Here is a 22,662-nt window from a genome sequence, read left to right on the forward strand (position 1 = left end):
CTAGGCACTCAGGCAAACCCAAGTTCATCTCTCTTAAGACTCAGAAACAATTCCGTTCTTATCTTCATTTTAGAGATGAGGACACTGCGGCACAGGGTAGTTAATTGACTTGCCTGGGGTCTCACAGCTAGCAACCAAGTTGAATGAACATAGTGCAGCCAAGAGAAAGCTGGCTTCCGCTCTGGCCTCCTTTCTTTCTGGGGCACAGCTTGGGCTCAGAGCTTGGGCCCTGATGGCAACAGACCTGGGTTCAAATGCTGGCCGTTCCCCAGATGAGCCACCTTGGCTTCAATAGTCTGTTCTTTAATGTCTCCAGTAAAAAGTGCCAGGCACATAAATAAGCATTCAGTGCAAATTCGCTGCCATTAGCAGTTGGTGGTAGAGTAGTTTCATGTCCCAGAGGCCTTGGATGTAGGCAGGGCAAACCCTTTCTGCCAGTGCTGGGCCATCTTCCTCTTTGAAGGCCTTGCTGAGCCCCAACCAGCTCTTGTTATCCCTGTTGTTATCCCATGTGGGGCTTGTGTTTCTTCCTGCCTTGTGGAAATTAGTTGGCTGGACTCTGGCCCTGCAGGGGCAGGTTGTACCCAGAAACCAGGAACCTAGCTCCCTGAGGCTGAGTCCTCTGCGCCAGCTCTCTCTCTCTCTCTGAGATGCTCCAGGGGAGTCACTAAGGGAACCCCCTAAATCTGGTCTTGTTGTTTCTGCCTGAAACAGGCCATCTGGGCCTGTTCTCTTCCCATTTGGTGGTTTTACTTGCCGCTTAGCTTCCTCCCATAGTTTAAATAATTTCTAACCTACTCCCTGCTTGGCCTCGCTTGAGGAATGTGCACGAAGAGATCAGTTAGGGATCACGACCCCGTGGAAAGAGGGCAGAGCGTTTGGTGAGGGTGTGTCAGCTCGGCTCCTTTAGCACTGTTTGGAATGTGATGGTGTTCCCCAAAAATCCAGCAGAGGGCCAATCCCCAAAGCTGGTCTTAGGAATGTGCTGCTATTTGTGGTCTTCTTATGAATCTTTGCTAACTGAGCCTTCTGTTGATTTCGATGAGCACAGGGCTTCCTGGTATAGTTAGATCTTTCGGAACGGGCTTTACCCAACAAGGGTGTAAAGCTATGGGATGTATCAGTTCTGCTTTCAAAAGAATTTGTGTTTTTAAAAACTGTTGGCATTTGGGGGTATAAGTACATTCGACATTCTGTCCCACCAAATAGTACCTTAAAACTGCTTACTAAGTTACAGTGAGAGTGGGCACCTGATCAGTTACCAGGGGCCCTTCAGAAGGTTGGGATCTGCTTCTACAGGGTCCGTTAGCAGATGTTTGAGGTGCTCCCACTGTGTTCCAGGAACTGTGATAGGGATTGGAGATCCAAAGACACCTCTACCTGGGGAAGCAGGCGAGTTTGACATAAATGAGGATTTCCCTGCGAAATCAGTGTTGCCCACAGAATGCCGGAGTGATGTGTGTTGTAGTGAGATGGGTGGGAAAGATGTCAGCGGCTCTGAGTTTTGGTTCCGCCTGGCTTGTTTCTCTGTTCAATGATGTCGTGTTAGGCCACTGATTTATTTGCAAAATAATATCTCATCCACCCTCTTGACTACTTCCTTGGGACTAGAGGTTTCAGACAAAACAATGACTGTCAGAGTATCAAGTGGCATTTGGGTGGGAACTTTATATCTTTTACTAGAGGCCCGGTGCACGGATTTGTGCACTGGTGGGGTCCCTCAGCCTGGCCTGCAGGTATTGGGTCGAAACTGGCTCTCTGACATCCCCCAAGGGGTCCTGGATTGTGAGAGGGTGCAGGCCAGGCTGAAGGACCCCACCGGTGCACAATAGGGGTTGGGAAGGGACTGTGGGGGGGGAGGGGCTCCAGGACATGTTTGGCCCATCTTGCCCAGTCCTGATCTGTCAGACCCCAGCAGCAAGCTAACCTACCGGTCAGAGCATCTGCTCCCTGGTGGTCAGAGCATGTCATAGCGACTGGTCAAACAGTCAAACAGTTGGAGGGACAATTAGCATATTAGGCTTTTATGTATATATATGGTGTCTCTGTTTACTGTGAGGCACGTGTCACTCACTAGGTAGAATTGAAGGCTGCCTCTGCACATCTACTGAGTGTGATTGAAGATTTTCTTCCTTCTTTCTCTTCCTTTCCTTTTTCTTCCTTCCTTCTGAAAGATTTTCAGATATCATGTAATTAACATGTTTAGTACAAATTATGTTTGTGGCAAGTAGTGAATTGCTTCCAAGTATAATAGTTTGTGAATAATAATGTGCAAACACATATATGGACGGGATGCTTTTTTCATAGGTAGAAAAATATCTTCCTTTACCTTCATAAAAGTTTTGGAAGGGTAAAATATAGTTATTCTTTAGAGTGAGCTTTTACTTTATGCAGTTAATAATGGGAAATTTTATGCTGCTGAGATTTAAAAAACAAAATCAAGTCAATACAAAGTTCATCTTGCTTTAGCTGACTTTAATAATTTTTCATGCAGATGATTTTTACATTAAAAATGCATGCACATTCCAATGTTTATCATACATAATAGGGTCATATGTATGATTGAGGCAGATGAAGAGAGGCAGGTTTTTTTGGGTTTAAAGGCATTACACTGGGTGGGTGTGGACATAGGCTCCAGCCCAGCCCGGTGGTTAGTTGGTGATGCCCTGTTTACTGTGAGGCACGTGTCACTCACTAGGTAGAATTGAAGGCTGCCTCTGCTCTCACAGACACTGTGACTGAGAGTGTGAGGCCTGGGGTCATGTTGCCTGGGTTAGATCCTGTCCCACCTTCCACATTAGGGCTTGTTATTGAACCTTGTGTGCATCATTTTCCTCATCTTTGGATGGGGGTAATTGCCGGAAGCCAATTCCAGCATGTCATAATTGCAAGAGTTTCATCGAAAGGTTGATGGAACTTGGGGACTCAACAAGGGCTGAGTCACATATGTTGTCACCTGTTGGGAATGGCTAAAGCCATTTTCCCAAACCTGAAAAGGATGCATTAAGATGATTGTTTGCTGCCAGACAGCTCAGGGCATTTTAATCTACATGTTCTTGCCTCCTGTTGGCCAAACACCTGAACAGCCGGAGGTAATTCCCCATTCTGACAATGCTTCTGTAAGAAACCCTACCCTTTGAAGTGTATATCTCCACCTTGCCTTAGGACCGTGGTTGGCAAACTGCGGCTCGCGAGCCACATGCTGCTCTTTGGCCTCTTGAGTGTGGCTCTTCCACAAAATACCACGGCCTGGGCGAGTCTATTTTGAAGAAGTGGCGTTAGAAAAAGTTTAAGTTTAAAAAATTTGGCTCTCAAAAGAAATTTCAGTCGTTGTACTGTTGATATTTGGCTCTGTTGACTAATGAGTTTGCCGACCACTGCCTTAGGACAATTTGTGTTAATAAAAAGCAAGAGGTCCTGAGACAAGGAGAATTTGGTTTTCTTCAGCTAGGCTCCTCTGACCCCCAATGCCTTTCAAAATTATCTTTCGTCTCTGGACTCTTATTTAATCTACACAGAGCCCTACTCCAGATTCCTGAACCCTTCTAGATGCCGGATCAAGACCACCGGCGTTAAATGTCGCCCAACATCTGGCATTAGGTAGTGAGAAGACCTACTTTACCGATGTTGTAGAAATGAAATGAGATTGTAAAGAAGCATCTAGAACAGTGCCTGCTACACTGCAAATACCTGGTAAATGCTGCCTTACAATTGTTTTAATGTAGCAACTCATTCTTCATAACACACCACCTTTTGAAAAGAATCTGAAGTGAGCATTAGATTTCTGAAGTTCTGTTGCTTTATGGTCACTTCAAACAAATGACTTTATTTTATTTTAAAAATATATTTTTATTGACTTCAGAGAGGAAGGGAGAGAGTGAGAAAAAGAGATAGAAACATCAATGATGAGAGAGAATCATTGATGGGCTACTGAGGATTGAGCCTGAAACCCAGGCATGTGCCCTGACTGGGAATTAGGTTGACGCTTAACCACTGAGCCAGCCGGCCAGGCCAAATGGCTTTTAAAACATCCCATTTTCCTCTTGAATGGCCACCACTTACACTCTGCAAGGTGCAGAAAGGTCCACCAAGTCTCTCTCCACTCTGTCCTCCAGCCACCCAGGCCCTCCGCTGGATACACAGTGCCATCAGTAAGTAAAGCTTTTTTAAAACTCTCCAAATGGACAACACAAAAATAACAAGAGAAGGAGGAGAGGCAAGGGAAGGGAAGGGGTAGAAGGACAGGAAAAGCGGATAGGGGGGATTCAGGGAGGTCCTGAGCTCTCCTGGTCCCTGCAGCCCCTGGCTGACACCCCTCTCTGAGCACCCTGTGATGTGTCTTCCTGTGTGGGGTCTGCCAGGGGCTCCTCAGCCTTCTCTGCCTTAGAGGCCCGGTTGGTGGCTTCCTGGCCTGTGTCCCAGGCAGATACTGGTGAGCTGACCGTGCTCTGGTCTGGGGTGAGGCCAGGTCAGATGAGCCTTCTGTTGTCTTCTGAATGGAAACCATTGTTTGAGGTGCTCTGGGAGGTTCAGGAAGAGCCCAGAAGTTGAGATCCTTGGCTTCTCACCACACGGGGATCCTAAAGTTAATCTGTCTCCTCCCAAGGAGCAGCTGTGGGGCTGTAGTAGTTGTGTCTATGTGCAATCCTTTGGTGCCCTTAGGGGAATTGTGTTTGGTCAGGGAGTTTTGTGGTCTTAAGAAATCACTTCAGTCTAGCCGGTGTGGCTCAATGGTTGAGTGTCGACCTATGAAGCAGGAGGTCACAGATTCTCAGTCAGGGCACATGCCCGGCTTTCGGGCTCGATTGGCAGGCCTTCAATGATTCCATCAATGATTCTTTCTCATCATTAATGTTTCTATCTCTCCCTTCCTCTCTGAGATCAATAAAAAAATATAATCAATCAATCAATCAATCAATCATTTCAAAGGGTGGACCTGAGACAGTTGCAGAGAATGCTAGGAACTTTCTCCGACTGCCAGGTTGTTTCCCCCGCTCTGGTTTAAATGAAAACCTGCAGTGGTGACTATTTGTAGTTTCCATCATTATTTTTAAGTAGCTTTGTTTCCTTATGTTGACATCACCCTCCTTGCAGCCCTTTGTTCCGGTAGCTCTCTGGGGTTCATGAGTGGTTCCAGTTGTTCTCCAATTTCCTGCCTGTCAGGAATGTTTGTTTCCTTTCTGTCCACCCAAATTCAATTTTTTTTTTTGAAACCTAATCTGAAGTCCCTTTTTTTCCTGGATCACACTCTTTACTTCCCTTCTCAACTCCCACGGAACAGAGAGAGAAACCACAGCTTAAGCATGGCTTGTGCTTCAAACATGCTTTATTGAGTAATTGGGTTGGAAATTAAAATGCATTTTCCCATTAAAAATGATTACTAGGCTCCCACAAAGCGTATTTAAAAAGAATGGTAAAATAATACTTTGTGAACATTTATTACAGAAAAGTTGAAAGAATAGTAAAATGGGTACTTGTATACTAGCCACTTAGATTCAACATTTTGCCATATTTGAGTTCTCTACCCTACTTGTCTGTCTGTCTACCTACCTCCTTTTTCTGCTGAACTAGTTGAAATCAAGTTGCAGCATTTCCCCCTCTAGTATGTATCTCGTAGGATTGACTTCCTGTACGTAACCTCAATACCATTATTATCCCTAAGAAAATAAACACCTCTTTAATACTGTCTAATCCAGTTTCCTCCATTGTCCTCAAAATATCCTTTGTAGCTGTTTAAATTTTTTATTATTGTTTAAAATTTTCAGTCAGGCTCCAATCAAGGTTTACTTGATTGCATTTGGTTGTATTAGTTCTAACAAAAGCTATCTGAATGCACAGTTAGCTACTAGGTACGGTGGTGCGGGGAGAGGAAGGAACTGTCTTGGGCACAGGCATTATTTTGAAATCTTTGGCTACTTACTCCCTCCCTTACTCTTAATGCCTGTCTCCAGATCTTGGGGTGCTCCTGCTGCCCCGAGCTCTCCATTTTGGCACCCCCAAGGGTGCAGCTTAGCTTACACAGGTATTAGCAGAAACCTCAAACAGCTGCATTTTTCAAGGGGCGTCTTAGCCAAATGCATCTGTCAGTCATGAGTTCAAGGCCAGGCATTATTGATGTATGTGTGTTTTCCTGGGAAAGCTGTCCAGGCCTCCATCTGTTTCCAAAGTGGTCTTTCTATCCAGAATCAGAGTTCTGTGGTCCTGGATTGTGGTAGCATTTCAAGGACTTTGACAAAATAAAGGTAACTGGCTGTGTGCATTGGGAGGGGTTTTGTGTCATGGGTGGGTAGACTCTGAGCAGGCAGGTCACGTCTGGATGTCCCCTCCCTGCCTTGTCACAGCTTCGGAGTGGGGGAGGGTGGGGCTGTGGCAGCTGCTTATCTGGGAGGTGTTTGGAAGTCGGCCACTGCCTGAAGTTTTGTTTCACTACAACATTTAGCACTTATTTATATACTGACTTCCATTGTTTTCCCATTTGTGTTCTCCATACATTTTTAGCTTTGAAAATTTGTCTGGGAAAATGCTGTGTCTTAATAACTGGTGCGGTGGGGAATGATCTTTAAAGCTCCATGACTGATTATCTCTGCAGCCAAAAATATGAATAATTTGGGGATAATTTTGTTTTGCAGAATTTGCTTTCTCTTCTTTTTTAGTGTAGCTAATTGATTTCTCTTCTTTTGTTAGTGTAGATAATTGATTTAAACTGTGTTTAACCAGTTAACTTAATAAAGGAGGTTGTTTTGCAGGAGCTAGTTGATCTGGTTGTAAGCACCGTCCTGAAATATGATCTGCCTGAGTTTTCAACCAGGTTCTTACCAGCTGTTAACCGTGTGACCTTGGGCAAATGATTTACTCTCCTGAATGTCTGTTTCCTGTTCTCTAAAATACCCACCTCATAGTCGTGACCATCTGAAACCATTGGGGCTATGGCCTAAACCAGGGGTGGGCAAACTTTTTGACTCGAGGGCCACAATGGGTTCTTAAACTGGACCGGAAGGCTGGAACAAAAACATGGATGGAGTGTTTGTGTGAACTAATATAAATTCAAAGTAAAGGAGCGGAGGGGAGAGCAAGAGAACCGGATAGAACAGCCGGATCCGGCCCGTGGGCCGTAGTTTGCCCAAGGCTGGACCCTGAGGGATCTAAGCAAATATATTAAATGTTTATGCAGTAAACTCAGTGGAACAGAGGTTGTAAATAGTCTCACATTACATCAGGATAGGCTTTGCTACCAATGGGTTTGTCAGGTTTGTTTTGTTACCGGTCAAAAGACCATATATGCCTAATGCTTTGAAAATGCCAAAACTGAAAATGTCAGAGCCTGGAGTAGAAAAGGTTTATTGATAGAGAAGGTGCCAAATTGAGAAGATGGGCACCTTAATGGTCCCTCTAATCCACCTTAAGGAAGCACAGAGTTCAGGCTTCTTTTATGCCAAGGGAAGGGAAAATGGGAGGGGCTGGTTTTATAAAAACTCTGAAGCCCTAAGCAGAATTTCTCTAATGATTGATATGTTTACAGCAGGAACCATTAGCCTGAAGGCCATGGGAACAACACCAGCCCACACAAGGAGTCAGAGAGACTGAGCATTTCACTTTATTACAGTTTTATTAGGAAATGATTTTATTTTTAGATAGTTTTGGATCTTGACTTGTGGACATGGAAGGGTGGGCTTATGTTTTTCTCTCCAGTAGCATCAACCCAGAGTGAATTGTGGATGGGGCTGTAGACAGTGGGGGAAATTTTGGAATTTTGAGAACCACAGAGGACATCAGTACTAGCTCATAATTGTTCAGCTAACCAAATCAAGGCCCAGAGAGATAAAGTAACTTGTTCATGGAGGTAGCAGGTGGCAAAGCTGGATAAGGAAAAATACATTTAGAGAAATGCATATCTAATGATGTTAGTCAGTAATCTAGACCAAAAATAGATTGCTCTTGGGTACTGTGATTTGAATGTTTACTAAAGAAAAAAAGTGGGGGGAGAAAAGTGTGTGTGTGTGTGTGTGTGTGTGTGTGTGTGTGTTTAAAAGTTCTTTTCCAACTAAGCTTGGTGTGGGTTATCAACTTACTAACCAAGCCCCTTTCCCATCACAGAGTTGCTGGGTCACTCTGCTGGGAAACTCTAGCTTCTGGGAATGCAACCCCTTTCCTGATAAAAGGGAAAGAATAGCTATCAGAACCATCAAAATGTTCTTGACCTTGATTGGAACAGAGCTGCTTGGGAGAAGTCACAAGGTCTCCTTATCTGGAGTCTCTGGTTATTACCATCGTCTTCCCCATTATTTTAGTAACCCTCAAGTGATGCCCACTGGCTTTGAGGAATGCTATTTCTGCACCATTTCATCTCAGCACCTCTTTTTACTGGCCCAAAGTCCATGTGCCCAATGCTCCAAAAGGTCAATATTCAAAACATTAGTATTTGGAGTAAGAAAAGGTTTATTGATTGAGAAGGCTCCCAATTGAGAAGATGAGGCTTTAAGAGGTTCCTCACATCTGTCTTTTGGGAGTGCAGAAGTCAGGCTTCTTTTATGTGAAGGGAAAGGAGAATGGGAGGGGCAAGAGGTGATTGAGGACCACAGACATGTGGGTACCAGTGGGATCCAAGGAAGAGTGCACAATCTCTAAATCTCTTTGTTTCCGGCCCATTGACCCCTGTTGATCTGAGTCTGATCTTGAGGCTCCTGAAAATATTTAATAAACAATCATTATTTTGTACATTTTCCCCTACCTCCTCAGGAGTGGTACCTTCTGGCAAGGGGCTGGCTATATTTCCAAAAACTCAAGCCTCAAGCAGAATTCCTCTAATGTTAGTGGAGCCATTTGCCTGAAAGCCACAGGAAAAATGCAGACTAGAATTACTGGGAAGACAGAATCAGAGAGACTAAGCATTTTTCACCCGTTACACTGCCAAGCATATCAAACTCATTTATTTAAACAAGGCATGCGGCCCTCTGGCCTTGAGTTTGACATGCTTGCAGTGCCATTGGAATCAGTTGTAAATACAAATATTACTTGGAAACAAGCTAGAAAACGGCTTTTGGTTTGGGGGGGATGACTTTTAGCCATTCCTTATACTTTTTCCTCAGTTCTTGCAGTCTTCAGTCTTTTTTATTTCACGTCTTCTTTTCTGACCTTCTCCATGGGATCTTGGCAAAACATGCGATGCATATATAGTGAGTCCTCAAAACACACTAAAGCTAGTGTAGGTAATTAAATAAGCCTGTCTGGGCCAAGGAAAGCCCCATGGATTTTGATAAATGCTGTCTTTGTTGGACATTTTTTTCCTTGTAATGTTGTGGAAGGGAGTCACATGCAGAGGCTCCTGGAGATGAGGTGTGGGGCTTCTTTTTGGAGAGGCTGAAGGGACCCAGGTGAGCTGTGAGTTGGGAGTTGGAAGGGAGGTCAGAGAAGGCGGACAAAGAGTAAAGTTTTGCAGTTCATCTCATAAACTGCTTTGGAGTCTGGTGTTGGACATTTTCAGAACATACCCTACTTCTTACTGTTCTAATTGGAGCCCATTGTTTTGAAGTTTGGGGATCATTGAAGCTGTGAAGGGAAAGGAGAATATGAGAGCAAATGAGTATTTAATATTTTAACAGAAAAGTAGCTAAATGTTGAAATATTATTGGAAAAAAATAATTTAAATATACCTTAAACAGACATTTGTAGTTGGATGGTGCTCTGTTACAAGCCCTGTTTTACATATTGTTAAACAAAAACCCTCCTGGCTGAAAGTTATTCTGAAAGAAAGGGTTTATTGAGCCAGAAAAACAACCAGGTCCTGGGGCATACAGCACCAGCAGCTGGGCTAGATGGAGGACAGACATGTCCACCGTCTTGGGGTTGACGGGCCTCTTTGGGGGAAGAAAGATGCAGGTTGTTTTGAAAGAATTTACATTAGCTATAGATTGGGGGTGAGAGGTAGGTGGGAGAGGTGAAGCAGAGAAAGTTCTGGGATAGGTGACTAAGTCCCTAAGGAAGAAGTATTTGATGCTTCTGGATCGGTTGTGGGCAACATCTGGAAAGTTCATGCCTAAGCAAGAGTGATGGCATCTGGTGCTTTGTGTGTTTTAGATAAGAGCTGAAATAGCTGCCTGAAGGTTGATTCAAAGGTTCAACATACATTCAGGAATGTGACCAGTCTTTTGTTAGTTTGAGCCATGGCTCTGTTAATTGTAGTTGATTAACTTCCCTTGACTTCCTCCCACCCTCCTGCTATAGTTTAATTTAGGACATCTCAGAATTTTTCTCTTGCCACCATGCAGACACGCAGGCTTTGAGAAGGAAGAGGAAGCAGGGCACCAGCAGGCAGGACCCAGGCTGCCTGGTTTGCATCCAGGCACTGCTACTGAGTGTGTCCTTGGGAAGCTTGCTTTACCTTTCTGTGCCTCCTATTCCGTCGGTAACGTGAGGATCATACCACTAACTGTGTCATAGGTTTATGGTGAAGATTCAGTGCTTTGCATAGTGCTGGCTCATGAATGCTCCATACACGTGATAGTTGTTGTTAATAGTAACAAGAGTAATAAACTCTGCACCAAACTTCCCTCCCTTCTGGAACCTTCCCCCCCAAAACTGTTCCTTTCCTTACTCTGGCTCAGCCTGCTTTTGTCTGCTCCTGACTGCTTAGTCCTTTATTGTCCTGGGCTTTCCAGTCCCCATGGCTCTCCCTGCATGGGTCAGCCCAATTGGAGATTTGGGGTGCAAAGTTCAGCTGTGCCCCAGAGCCTTTGAACAGTTTTTTTCACTGGCCTCTCCTATTCCTTCAGTCTCTCTGGGTAGCCTCACTGAATCCACAAGCCCTCTTCTGCCCTGACTGCCCTAGTTCGCAACGGACACCATCTCTTATTATATGTTAAGAGAAAATAGAGGGTATTGGGCACCTGCTCCCTCAACTTCCTTATGCCCACTACACTGGACTCTAACTCATCACCCTGCTTCTGGAACAAGTGTCTTTTTTCCCCTATTCAAATGTTTAATCCGTCTCCTTCATGTGGAAATCATCCCTTCTGGCTTCTTCTAGGTTATCACTCTCTATTCCCTCTCACTCTCCCATTTGCTCTTTCTGCATATACACTGAGTGGCCAGATTTTTATGATCTCTGAACGTGTAATAATCTGGTCACTCAGTGTGTGTGTGTGTGTGTGTGTGTGTGTATACACACACACACAGACACATATATATTAGAGGCCCGGTGCATGAATTCGTGCATGGGTGGGGTCCAGCCAGTCTGGCCAGGGGGAGGGGACATGGGCGGTTGGCCAGCCTGCCTGCTGGTCGAACTCCTGGTCGAGGGGACAATTCACATATTAGCCTTTTATTATATAGGATATACACTGAGTGGCCAGATTATTATGCATTCAGAGATCATAATAATCTGGCCACTCAGTGTAAATACTTGGGTTCAGCCACTTAAAAACAACCATAACAACAAAGCTCCAAATCAAAATGCCTTCTCCTCCTCTAGCCCTCTTGCTCATACTTGGCTCCTAGAAAGAGTGAACTGAGTCCAGTCTCTATTTGTCAACCCAGGGAATCCCGCCTTACCTTAAGTCTATTGAAAAATTGCTCCCTCCAAGGCCACAAGGATCTCCCGCGCATTGTTTTTTCCTTCCTACTTTATTTTTAAAATGTATTTATTCATTTTATGTATGTATGTATTTATTTATGTTAGGATTTTAAAGTTTATTTCAAAGAAATGATAAACAGGGAGTAAAACACAGCAAGGAGAAACTTAAAAAAAAAATTCTAAGTTGCTTCCTAAATTAGGAACTAAAGGTTTCCCACGTGTTCTTAGAAACATCTGTGTGGCCTCATTTGTCTTGGTTCTACATTCTCTGTCTATAAAGATACTTCTTAGGTTCTTTTTCTTTTTGTTGTGGTAAGAACATTAACATGAGATTTACCCTCTTCACAGATGTTGAAGCGCATACACAGTGCTGTTAACTATAGACAATGTTGACAGCAGATCTTTAGAACATACTCCGCTTGCATAACTGACACTTTATACCCACAGGAACAAAAACTTCCCACTTCCCCTCTCCCCCGTACCTGGCAACCAGTGTTCTATCCTCTGCTTCTAAAAGTTTAACTATTTTAGTATCTTGTGTAAGCGGAATCAGGCAGTCTGTGTCCTGTGACTGGTGTACTTCACTCAGCATAATGTTCTCCAGTTCATCCTGTTGTCACCTGTGACAGGACTTCTTTCTTTTTTAAGGCTGACCAGGATTCGATGGCATGTGTACACCCATTTTCTTTAACCATTTACTAACCGATGGGCATTTAAGTTGTTTCCATAGTGTGGCTATTGTGCATAATCTGCAATGAAGTACAGATATCTCTTCAAGATCCTGATTTCAGTTCTTTTGGATAAATACCCAGACATGGGACTGTTAGATCATATGGTAGTTCTATTTTTAATTTTTGAGGAACCTCCATACTTTTTTTTCCATAGCAGCTACACCATTTTACATTTCCTTCTTATTTTAGTTCTCTCTTGCAGCATCTGACCTCGCCGACTTCCCATTCCTTCTGGAAACTCCTTCCTTTGTGTCCTAGGGTGGCACCCTGGCTTCTCTTCCTCTGCTTCCTCATGGAGTAGATCTAATTGCTCAATAGATATTTCCATCTCAATGTCCCCCTGTTTGCCTCTATCTCTACATGCTCAAAACTGAGCTCGTGATCCTGTCCTCTCCGTGCCAAGTATATTAGTTTGCTAGAGCTGTAACAAAGTACCACAAAGTGGGTGGCTTAAAATAGAGAAATGTATTGTCTCAGTTCTGGAGGCTAGAAATCCAAGATCAAGGTTGGCAGAGTAGTTTCCTTCTGAGGGCTGTGAGGAGGGATCTGTTTCATGCCTCTCTCCTAGCTTCTGGTGGTCTGCTGGCAATCTTTGGCATATTTTGGCTTGTAGAAGCATCATCCCAATTTCTGCCTTTTTTGTTCACATGGTGTTTTTCCTGTGTGAATGTCTGTCTACACATTTCTCCAGTCATGTGGAATTAGGGTCCACTGTAATGATCTCATTTTAAGTTATCATTGTAAAGATCTTATCTCCTAATGAGGTCACATTCCAAGATGCTTGGGGTTAGGACTTCAACTTATGAATTGGGAGGGAGGCAAAATTCAACCCATAACACCAAGTGAACTTTTTTTCAGCTATTTCTAATCTCAATGAATTAAACCAATGTCCACCATGTTGCTCAAGCAGAAACGTGAGCATCATCTGTGTCATGTCACTTGCTCATATATTAACTAGGGTTCAGAGCTCACAAAAATTGGAGGCAAAATTTTGGAATAGGAACTATAGCATCCAATAGGTTTACAAAGAGGTCTGTGACTCCCCAACTGGCTGACAACCTCTGCTCTATATCTTTTTTTTTAAAGCATTGACCACCTTGGTACAAAAGTAATATGTATGTACAAATTTTGGAAAATTACAGAAAAGTATACAAATAAAATTTAAAATTATCCTATTATCCACCTACTCAGAATCATTTTTTTGTATGTTTTATGCCTTTATGCATTTTTTTTTTTTTTTTAGTAGTTGGGTCATACTGTATGTAAGATTTTTGAATCTAACTTATAAAATTCAACATTGGATCATAAATGTTTTCCCATATCTTCATAAAGAGTTTTAAATGATGCATTTCATTACATTAAATGATAGACTATGATTGACTTTGATATTTTCTTACTATCCCATTGTCAAACATGCAGATGCTGCCAATTTTTGACTTTTATAAATAACTATAGACCCAGTGCATGAAATTCGTGCATGGGTGGGGTCCCTAGGCCTGGCTGGCAATCAGGACCGATCAGGGCCTTCCTTCCTGTCAGCTGCCAGCTGCCAGCTGCCAGCTGGGGCCTGCCGGACGGGGGGTGGGTGAGGAAGGGACCGAGGGAGGTTGGCTGTTGGAGTGCACTGCCCACTAGGGGGCAGCTCCTGCATTGAGCGTATGGCCCCTGGTGGTCAGTGCATGTCATAGCGACTGGTCGTTCAGTTTGTTCTGGCATTCCAGTCTCTTAGGCTTTTATATATATAGATAGATGCTGCAACACCTTTGCTATTAATTTGGACTCAAATAATTTATTCATAATTCAGATAACACTTCAGCTGGCGGTGAAGGAGAAAGGTAGACACAGTGTCTTTAAGCAAATTATTAGTGTAAATTGAAGGAAAGCTAAACTCATCTATGTTAACAAATGATTTAGGCATTATCTGTGAATAGTTACTTAGGATTTAAAATGTTTTCTTCATTGAATTTCTAAGGTAGATCACAATAGAATCTCCAGTCAACATTTTCCTTTTTAGTGATTCTTTTTTTTTTTTTTTTAAATATATTTTATTGATTTTTTACAGAGAGGAAGGAAGAGGGGTAGATAGTCAGAAACATCGATGAGAGAGAAACATCGATCAGTTGCCTCTTGCACACCTCCTACTGGGGATGTGCCCGCAACCAAGTTACATGCCCTTGACCGGAATCGAACCTGGGACCTTTCAGTCCGCAGGCTGACGCTCTATCCACTGAGCCAAACCGGTTTTGGCTTTTTTAGTGATTCTTGATAGTCTATAATGAGCTGTCAAATGGAACTTTTGGAATGATGGAAATATTCTCTTTATCTGATCCATCCAATATGCTAGCCAGTTAGCCACATGTGACTATTGAACACTTGAAATGTGGTAAGGGCAACCAAGGAACTGAATTTTTAATTTTATCTAATTTTAATTGACTTAATTTAAATAGCTATTTGTGGCTGGTGGTAACCATATTGGATACTGCTGTTCCTGTCAAGACAATGACTAAACACTTCTATAGTGTTTTATCTTTTCTTAGACACTTTTACATGCTTTACTTATTAATATATTTAATCCTCACAATGACTCCATGAGGTAGTCTTCCAGTTACTATTGCTGTGGAACGAATTATCCCCAAGCTTAGTGGTTTAAGACAATAGCAACCATTTAGTTTGCTTAGGAATCTACAATTTGGGCAGAGTTCATCAGAAACAGCTCATCTTTGCTCCATAGGGCAGCAACTGGGGCTATAGGGTCTATTTCTAAGATGACTCAGTTACATGATGGGTAAATTGCTGACTATTACTGGTTTCTCTCCTCAGGGCAGCTTGGGCTTCCTAACAGCATGGTGGCTGGGTTCCAAAAGCAAGTGCCCCAAGAGACAGGACTTGGAAGCTGACAAAGGATCACTTCCAACATACTCTATTGGTTAGGCAAAGCACAGAGTGTGTTGGGGCTGAGTTTTGAAATCATCATAGAAAGGTACAGTCATTTTGACTCAATTTTTCAGATAAGGAAACTGACTGCTGTTTCTTAAATAACTTGCCCAATGTAACAAGCCAAGTAAGTGGCCAACCTGTTATTTATTCCAGGCAGTCTTGACTTTGTAACCTTAGTGCCTATGTTGCATCGCTCTGTAATTCATGTTTCACTCATTTAGATCTATGTCTTCTCCAGTTTTTTCATGGTAGAATAATTATCAGATTGTGACTGATACATGTTCATAAGTCACAAACACTGTAAATATGTAGTATTTGCAAGGGTTTGCTAGATGTCAGCTTAACGATGAAGACACATTTTCAACCACCTCATTCAGAAGACGCTGCTTGGCTCCAATTTTCAACTCCTCTGCTTCCATCCCTGTTTCCTACTGCTCCCCAAAGAGAATGTATCACCTCCAGACTGAAACAGTATGATTCTGGGTAACACCCTCTCAGTCTTAGCATGCTGCCTGCTTCACCCACGCCTAGTGTGTGGAATGTATTAGTAAAAAGGAATCAATAAATAAAACTTATCCTATCTAATAAAGAGGGAATATGCTAATTGACCATCACTCCATCATAGAGATGGCTGCACCCACAGCTGAGGCCAAAAGCATATTTCTCCAAGTTCCCATAAGGAGCCTTAATGAGCAATCAGCAGGGACCTCAGGCCACGCCCCCCACCCAGCAGGGCTTGACAGGAGACCTCAGGCCGTGCTCCCTGCCTTGGCATCAGGCTTGGGGACCTCAGGCCGCACCCCCCACCCTAGTGCCAGGCCAGGGGACCTGAGGCCACGCCCCCCAACCAGCGGGGCTTGACGGGGGACCTCAAGGTGTGCTTCCCGTCCTGGTGCTGGGCTAGGGGACCTCAGGCTGTGCCCCCCACCAGGTGGGGCTTGACAGGGAACTTCAGGCCACGCCCCCCACCCCGGCACCAGGCTGGGGGACCTCAGATGGCACCCCCTGCCTGGCAGGGCTTGACAGGGGACCTCAGGCTGTGCCCCCCACCCAGCGCGGCTTGACAGGGTACCTCAAGATGCACCCCCAGTGCTGGGTCAGGGGAACTCAGGCCGCGCCCCCACCCCTTCCCAGCGGGGCTTGACAGGGGACCTGAGGCTGCACCCCCCTCCCGGTGCTGGGCTGGGGGACCTGAGGCTGCGTCCCCCTGCCTGGTGGGGCTTGACGGGGAACCTCAGGCCATTCCCCCCACCCAATGGGGCTTGACAGGGGGACCTGAGTCTACGCCCCCTGCCCAGCAGGGCTTGACAAGGGTGGGACTGGCCGGGTCTGGATCTAGCCTAATGGGGAGGGAGGGGCGGCTGGGTCTGGATCTCATGCGATTTTGAGATGCATGTGGGTGGGCGGGGACTTGACTCTGGGTCTTGTGGTGTGCCCCAGACTCTGACAGGAGGAAGGTTTTCATATACATTTTACTAATTTTCTTTCATCTCTGACACTTCTATTATAGAGAAAGGGCAAATAGCAATATTAAATTATTTCCTCTAATTAATCCCCTTTTAATGTGCACGAATTTCGTGCACCAGGCCACTAATGTAGCATTATAAAAAGAATTAAAGAAATGTTTCTTGTTTTTTTCTGAACTTGAGGCTTGAGGCCAAACCCTTATTTAGGTGATATATTTGTGTATGTTTAATGTGTGTTCGCCCATTCACTCATTTATTAATTATTTTGATTCTTGGAAGAAAAATCAGAAGAAAAATAGGTTGAAAAATACAGGTTAAAAAATATACAGATTATCCGAAATTCTAGAGGTTGCCTATAATGAGTGTAGCTTTTTACTAACTTAATAAACCGGCAATTTTTCATGTTAAAGTTCAAAGATAATGGATATTTCCATGTGAAAAGAGAGGTGGCTTTGTTCTTTGCCCCCTGGTTTGCAAATTAGACTCCTGTTTGGTACTGTTTGCTGCAGTGATGAAATGTATCTGTCCCCTGTGTAATCATTACAACACAGGTTCTTTTTTCCACCAACATACTCTTGAGAGAGCTTGAAATTAAATGTATCCAGCTTTCCAATTTCTGGGTTTCTTAAGCAACATGTATGGATCTTTCTAATGTAGAAAATCTCACTTTTTCACTTCATATTCTGAGTATTCCAAATGGTGAGACTTCGTTTCTGTCGAAGCTCACATTTTTCTTTAGTCCCCATCCTACCTGAACCCCTTTGTTTGATAATGCTCTTGCATTTTGTGTCTGAGAACTGGTACTTTGCTGGTTTTCTATATAGTCCGTTCTTCCTCTGTTATTTTAATTGGCCATTTCTTAGCTTACTTACTTTTCTATCTAGGAGCTTAACTGGCATCCCACCGGCCTGCCCAGACATCCAGCTGCCCCTGATGTGAGTCCATGTTACACTTCGACACATCTAAAAGCATATTTCTCCAAAAAATGTTCCCTTCCCAGCTGCCCTATTTTTGAAGTCATAAAATAGGTACTCACTGTCATGCTTTTCTTCTGAAAATGGCATGTCTTCCATCGCATTTCTCCGAATCTGCCATGATCTGCACATGTGTCGACTTGTTTGATGGCTGTTTCCGATGCTGCCCTGCAAGCTCCAAGGTGGCACTGGCTAAGCTACGTTGTTTATCACTTTCTATATCCAGCTCCCAGCAGGGAGCTTGTCACATAAAGGGCATCCATAAATGTTAATTTGGATCAGTGAATGAATAAACAAATGCATATGCTTTCATTTTTATCCTTGCACCCCTGGGCCAACATCTTAATGCCATCCTGGGTTTTCTCCCTTTTCCTACTGTACCAGTACATCTGTCAGTTGAAGAAATCCTAGGAAGCTCCTTGAGACAAGGTTCTTTGTTCTGCTTGCCCAGTGATATGTCGTCACAGTGCCTCGAATGGTGGCATGTGGGGAGCATTTCCTGTGTTGCAGAAGTGGTTCTAAATGTCCCACATGTATTAATTTACTTCATCTTCATAACAAGCGTAGAAGGGTGGTAGGGACTATTAGTATGCCCATTTCACAGTGAAGCCGCGGCATCGTTTTTGTCATCGATCAGTGTCACACAGCTGCTAAGAGGTGGGCCTGAACGTGAACCCGAGTCTCCTGAGTCTGGGCCAGTAGCACCACCCGGTGATTATGTGTGTGCTCTGTGCTGGGCACTTCACCCACTGGGCTTTTATCCCACGCTGTGTAGGTGCTCTTACAGGTGATGAAGCAGAGGACGGCTTGGAGAGGTTTTAAAAACATTATCCATGGTGGGACCCAGCTTATGAGTAGCAGGGACAGGATGGCACTGTGTTAGCCCAAACTGGGGCCCTCGCCTGTGTGCCTGAAGTGCCGGACCCACCAGAGTCTGCATGGCCCGTGGCTTTGGGCACAGACTGGGATTTAATGGGAACATTTCCCAACGTCGTGGGGTTGTCCTTGCTCCCTGCGGACGTCTAACGCAGCCCTGCGTGTTTCTTCCTACAGACAGTGGTGGCAGCCGCACACTGCACTCCAAAGCAGAGACCACCCCGTCGCCCACGGACAATGCTGGGAGTGGACACCCGGAATACATTGCATATGTGCTTGTCCCTGTGTTCTTCATCATGGGGCTCTTTGGCGTCCTCATCTGCCACCTGCTTAAGAAGAAAGGCTATCGTTGTACTACAGAAGCTGAGCAAGATGTGGAGGAGGAAAAGGTTGAAAAGATAGGTGAGTGCTCTGGATTCACACACACACACACACACACACACACACACACACACTCCATCCCTGTGAGGCAAGCTGATGCATGCTAACCACAGGTGGTGTAGTAAGTGTCAGTGTAGATGTCACCATAATAATACCTACCGTTTTAAACCTGGCTTTCATTTATTAAATACTTACCAGGTAATTACTCTTACTTGCCTTGCGGTCTGGGGCAAGTTACATATGCTTTGAAACTCTGCTGTGTATAATTTAACTGAAATTTAATTAAAATTTTATTTAATTTATATGAGTATAGTAATCTCTACCTCATAGGATTATTGTGAAAGATGATGTGATGTGTGACACAGATGGCCACTCTAAATATTAACTCCCTCTACTATTATTGAATTAGATTCTAACTAAAATGATGGGAAAATTCAGTAGATCTCACCATTTGGGGGTTATACTTTGGCTAGGGGAGTGCTGTGTTAAATCTATGAGATGGGAGGTTATGGTGTTTAAATTAATGATTGTGTGAATAGTGTAGTATAAGAATGGCACACCAGTGCCTTAGCATTAACTTTAGGGCAACTCACCTTTTCCTCTTAACAAGGAGTTGTTGGGTGGTATTTAGAAACACCTAAGAGGTGTTTACTCCATGGATGTTCTTTCTAGCCATCCGTTAGGGACGCTTCCTAACTTGAGTCTCGGGGAGTTGTCAATAACTGTCCATGTCCCTGTCAGCTTCTCAAAGGGCAGTTTTTGCAGAAGGTGACATTTGCAGTAAGTAGGTCACCCTTCAAGCCAGCCCAAGGGTGGAGTGGGGGGAGCTTCCTCATTCCTTGCCAGCTTGCCGGCCTGTTGGTTTTTCCCACCCCCACTGACCTTTGAGGCAGAGAAAGAACACGGCTGCAGGATGAGTCATGAGCAAGCTTATGAGCAAATCAGAGCTGGGTGTTTGTCAACAGGCAGAGGAGCCTCCCACGCTACCCCTTCCTAGACGCTCTGCAGGGGGGCTTGGCAGTCAGCATCTGCACTGGCCAAGCAGACAGGCATCCTCACGGAGGAGGAAGATCTGTGTTGGAGAAGGCACTTCTCCAGGCTCGTGCTCTGTGAACTGCGATGGAGTGTTCCAACCCTCCTCTTCCTTCTGGTTGGTTGAAACTAATTATACAGACCAGTTTCAGAGTAGAGGTTTGATTTTTTTTTTTTTCCAAAGATTATCCCATATACAGTCTCCCAGAGAAAACTGATTTTGTGGGCAAATAACATGGCCAAAATCAAGATCATCTGGAAGTGTATTTAAAAGAAAGGAGACATTATAAACATGGATGAATATTTTATTACCCAATTAAAAAAACAAATTAAAACTCTACCGTTCCACTGCAATTAAAATAACCCAAGAATAATTTTTTTTCTTTCAATTAGCTTTTTTCCATTTCCCCTAAGGGTTTAACAAAATGTTGAGAGAGAAATAATAATGGTATGGACTGATATCAATGCATGAAGTGGTTGTCTTGGAAAGTGAGTGGGTGTTTGGACTTGAGACTGATGGACAACTGCGACACTCTTCACGTCCCATGGAACCAGGGAGTCGCTGTGTGCGCGGCCTCAGGCAGCCGGGGGCTGAAGGAAGGGAGCCTGGGTTCTCGGCACTGTGGGTGATCGGCTGAGCTTCTGAAGACTGTTCAGTGAGGTCTCGGGCTCTAAGACAGAATGTCTCATCCACTTGATGCAGGTGACCAATTGTAACATCGTTCCCTCCCCTTTCTCTTTCAGAGTTGAATGACAGTATGAATGAAAATAGTGACACCGTGGGGCGAATTGTCCACTACATCATGAAGAATGAAGGTATGTTTTAGTGTCCCGGAGCATTTCAGTATTTCCCATGTTTTATTAAGAACCTGCTCGGAAGAGTCGGGATTTATATGGACTCTCCTGTCGATTTTCTGACGTTATTGGCAACACCTTTTACTGAAGCTCAGCTTCCAGCATTGTCCAACCATGAACGGTTCAAATAAGTGAGCTTTCTAAGAGCCAGTTGGCCTGAGGGCTGCAGTCAGTCCTGGAGGTGGTGGCTTACCTTCACATCCTGGCCTCACCTCTCAATTTGGGAAAAGCCTCATTACCTCAGTTCCCCTCTGTAATAACAACACTTACCTGGTAGCATTGTTGTGACATACCGCACATTAAGTACATAGTATAATAAGCACTCAAATATTATCTACTCCTTCTTGTGCTTTATGTGAAATACACATAACGTGAAATTTACATTATATCCATGTTAAAGTGCCTAATTCATTGGCATTAGGTACATTCACAGTGTTGTACAACCATCACCACTCTCTAGTTCTAGAACTTCTTTAACCCAGACTGAAGCTCTGTGCCCATTAAGCAGTTACCCCCCTCCCCCAAGCTTTAGCCCTTTCCCCCACCACCCGCTGGCCACCACTATGCTTTCTGTCTCTATGCAGTTGTCTGTTCTGTGATCCATTCTTAAATGTACAAAATTTTAAAATGTTTAACCTTTATGGATTTAAGCATTTCCCCCTCTGAAATGTATTCTAAACCACCATCTTCTTTCATGGAGGGTTAATTTAATTGTGATCAGATACTTTGGGGTCATCACCATGGGATGATTCTGTGCTTTCGGCGACTTTTGAGGTTTGTGCAACTCCTTGCCCACATACCCAATAGCTGCAGATCCCCATACTTTAGAGTCCCCCGAGGACTGAAGAGAAAACGTTCTCCGTGGGCACTGTCTTTGCCCGTCAGTGCTGACTCACACGGTGTGCATTGATGCAGCTGAGCCATTTGTCCGGGAGGTGGAATGCCTCTGTATGGCCCAGTGAATGCCTGCTCTTCTGCCCCAGCCTTTCCCTGGGCAACCTCAGCCTCCACATCTTCTCTATCAGCAAGAGCTGCTGCCGGCCCAGGCTGTTGGTCAATGCTTTTGGCTTAGAGAAACAGCCATTCCGTAGGATTCAGCATAATTTTCATTGTTCTTTACGGAGTGTGCTTCATGTATTTGGTATAGATCTAGGTGCTTTATGTGTATAATTTCATTTAACCCTCAAAGTATCTCTAAAGTTAGCATCATACCCATTTTCTAGATGAAGAAGTGAAGGCTCCAGGTAGTTGAGTTCACGTGGTGAGTGAGCAGCCTAGTCCTACCTGGGTCTCTCTCTATGTAGCTTTCAGTTTCTGTAAAACCAGATAACCAGACTTAGTAGAATGGCTTTTACAAGAACAAAAAAGCCCAGAACACTTGGATTTTGAGCTGTCTTCCAGAGATCTTCCTTCGGAGAAAAGTATTTGGCGATGCTATTCTTGACATTCAATGGTGCATGTTTCCTTCACATAGAAAAGTGATTTGTAATTTGCACAAGAAATACACAAACATGTTCTCGGCATCGAAGCTTCCGCCGTCACAGGAGTGCCCAGTGAGGTGTGGACAGCCCTTCATTGCTCCCGTGCCTGTGGCTTTTGGGGGGGAGCTTGGAGGCCTCTGGGCCTGGGCTTCTGAGAGCGGAAGCAGCTCCTAAATTAGTGAGGACTGGTTGAGGCGCTGAATCAATTGAAGTCAGTCACCTGTGGAAACTGCCAGGGGCTGAAAGTTACTATGTATGACTTCATAGTGCACCCTGAATGTTGGCTGCATGCCAGGCCTGTTCTAAGGGCTTTTCAGGGACTAGTAACTCTGTGATTCAGGTACTTTCTAGCCATTTTAC

The 22,662-nt window shown here is 44.2% G+C and overlaps 1 protein-coding gene across 1 annotated transcript in view; it reads left to right on the top strand.

Moving 5' to 3' along the window:
• Positions 1 to 22,662, top strand: part of RELL1 (RELT like 1) — a 67,839-nt gene that overhangs the window by 18,124 nt on the left and 27,053 nt on the right. Inside the window, exons 2-3 of the mRNA XM_080665687.1 lie at positions 18,731 to 18,955; positions 20,711 to 20,782. Coding sequence (XP_080521813.1) covers positions 18,731 to 18,955; positions 20,711 to 20,782 — 297 coding nt within the window. The remainder of the gene's footprint in view (positions 1 to 18,730; positions 18,956 to 20,710; positions 20,783 to 22,662) is intronic.

Source organism: Plecotus auritus (genome assembly GCF_963455305.1).
Source record: "Plecotus auritus genome assembly, chromosome: 1".
NCBI lineage: Eukaryota > Metazoa > Chordata > Mammalia > Chiroptera > Vespertilionidae > Plecotus > Plecotus auritus.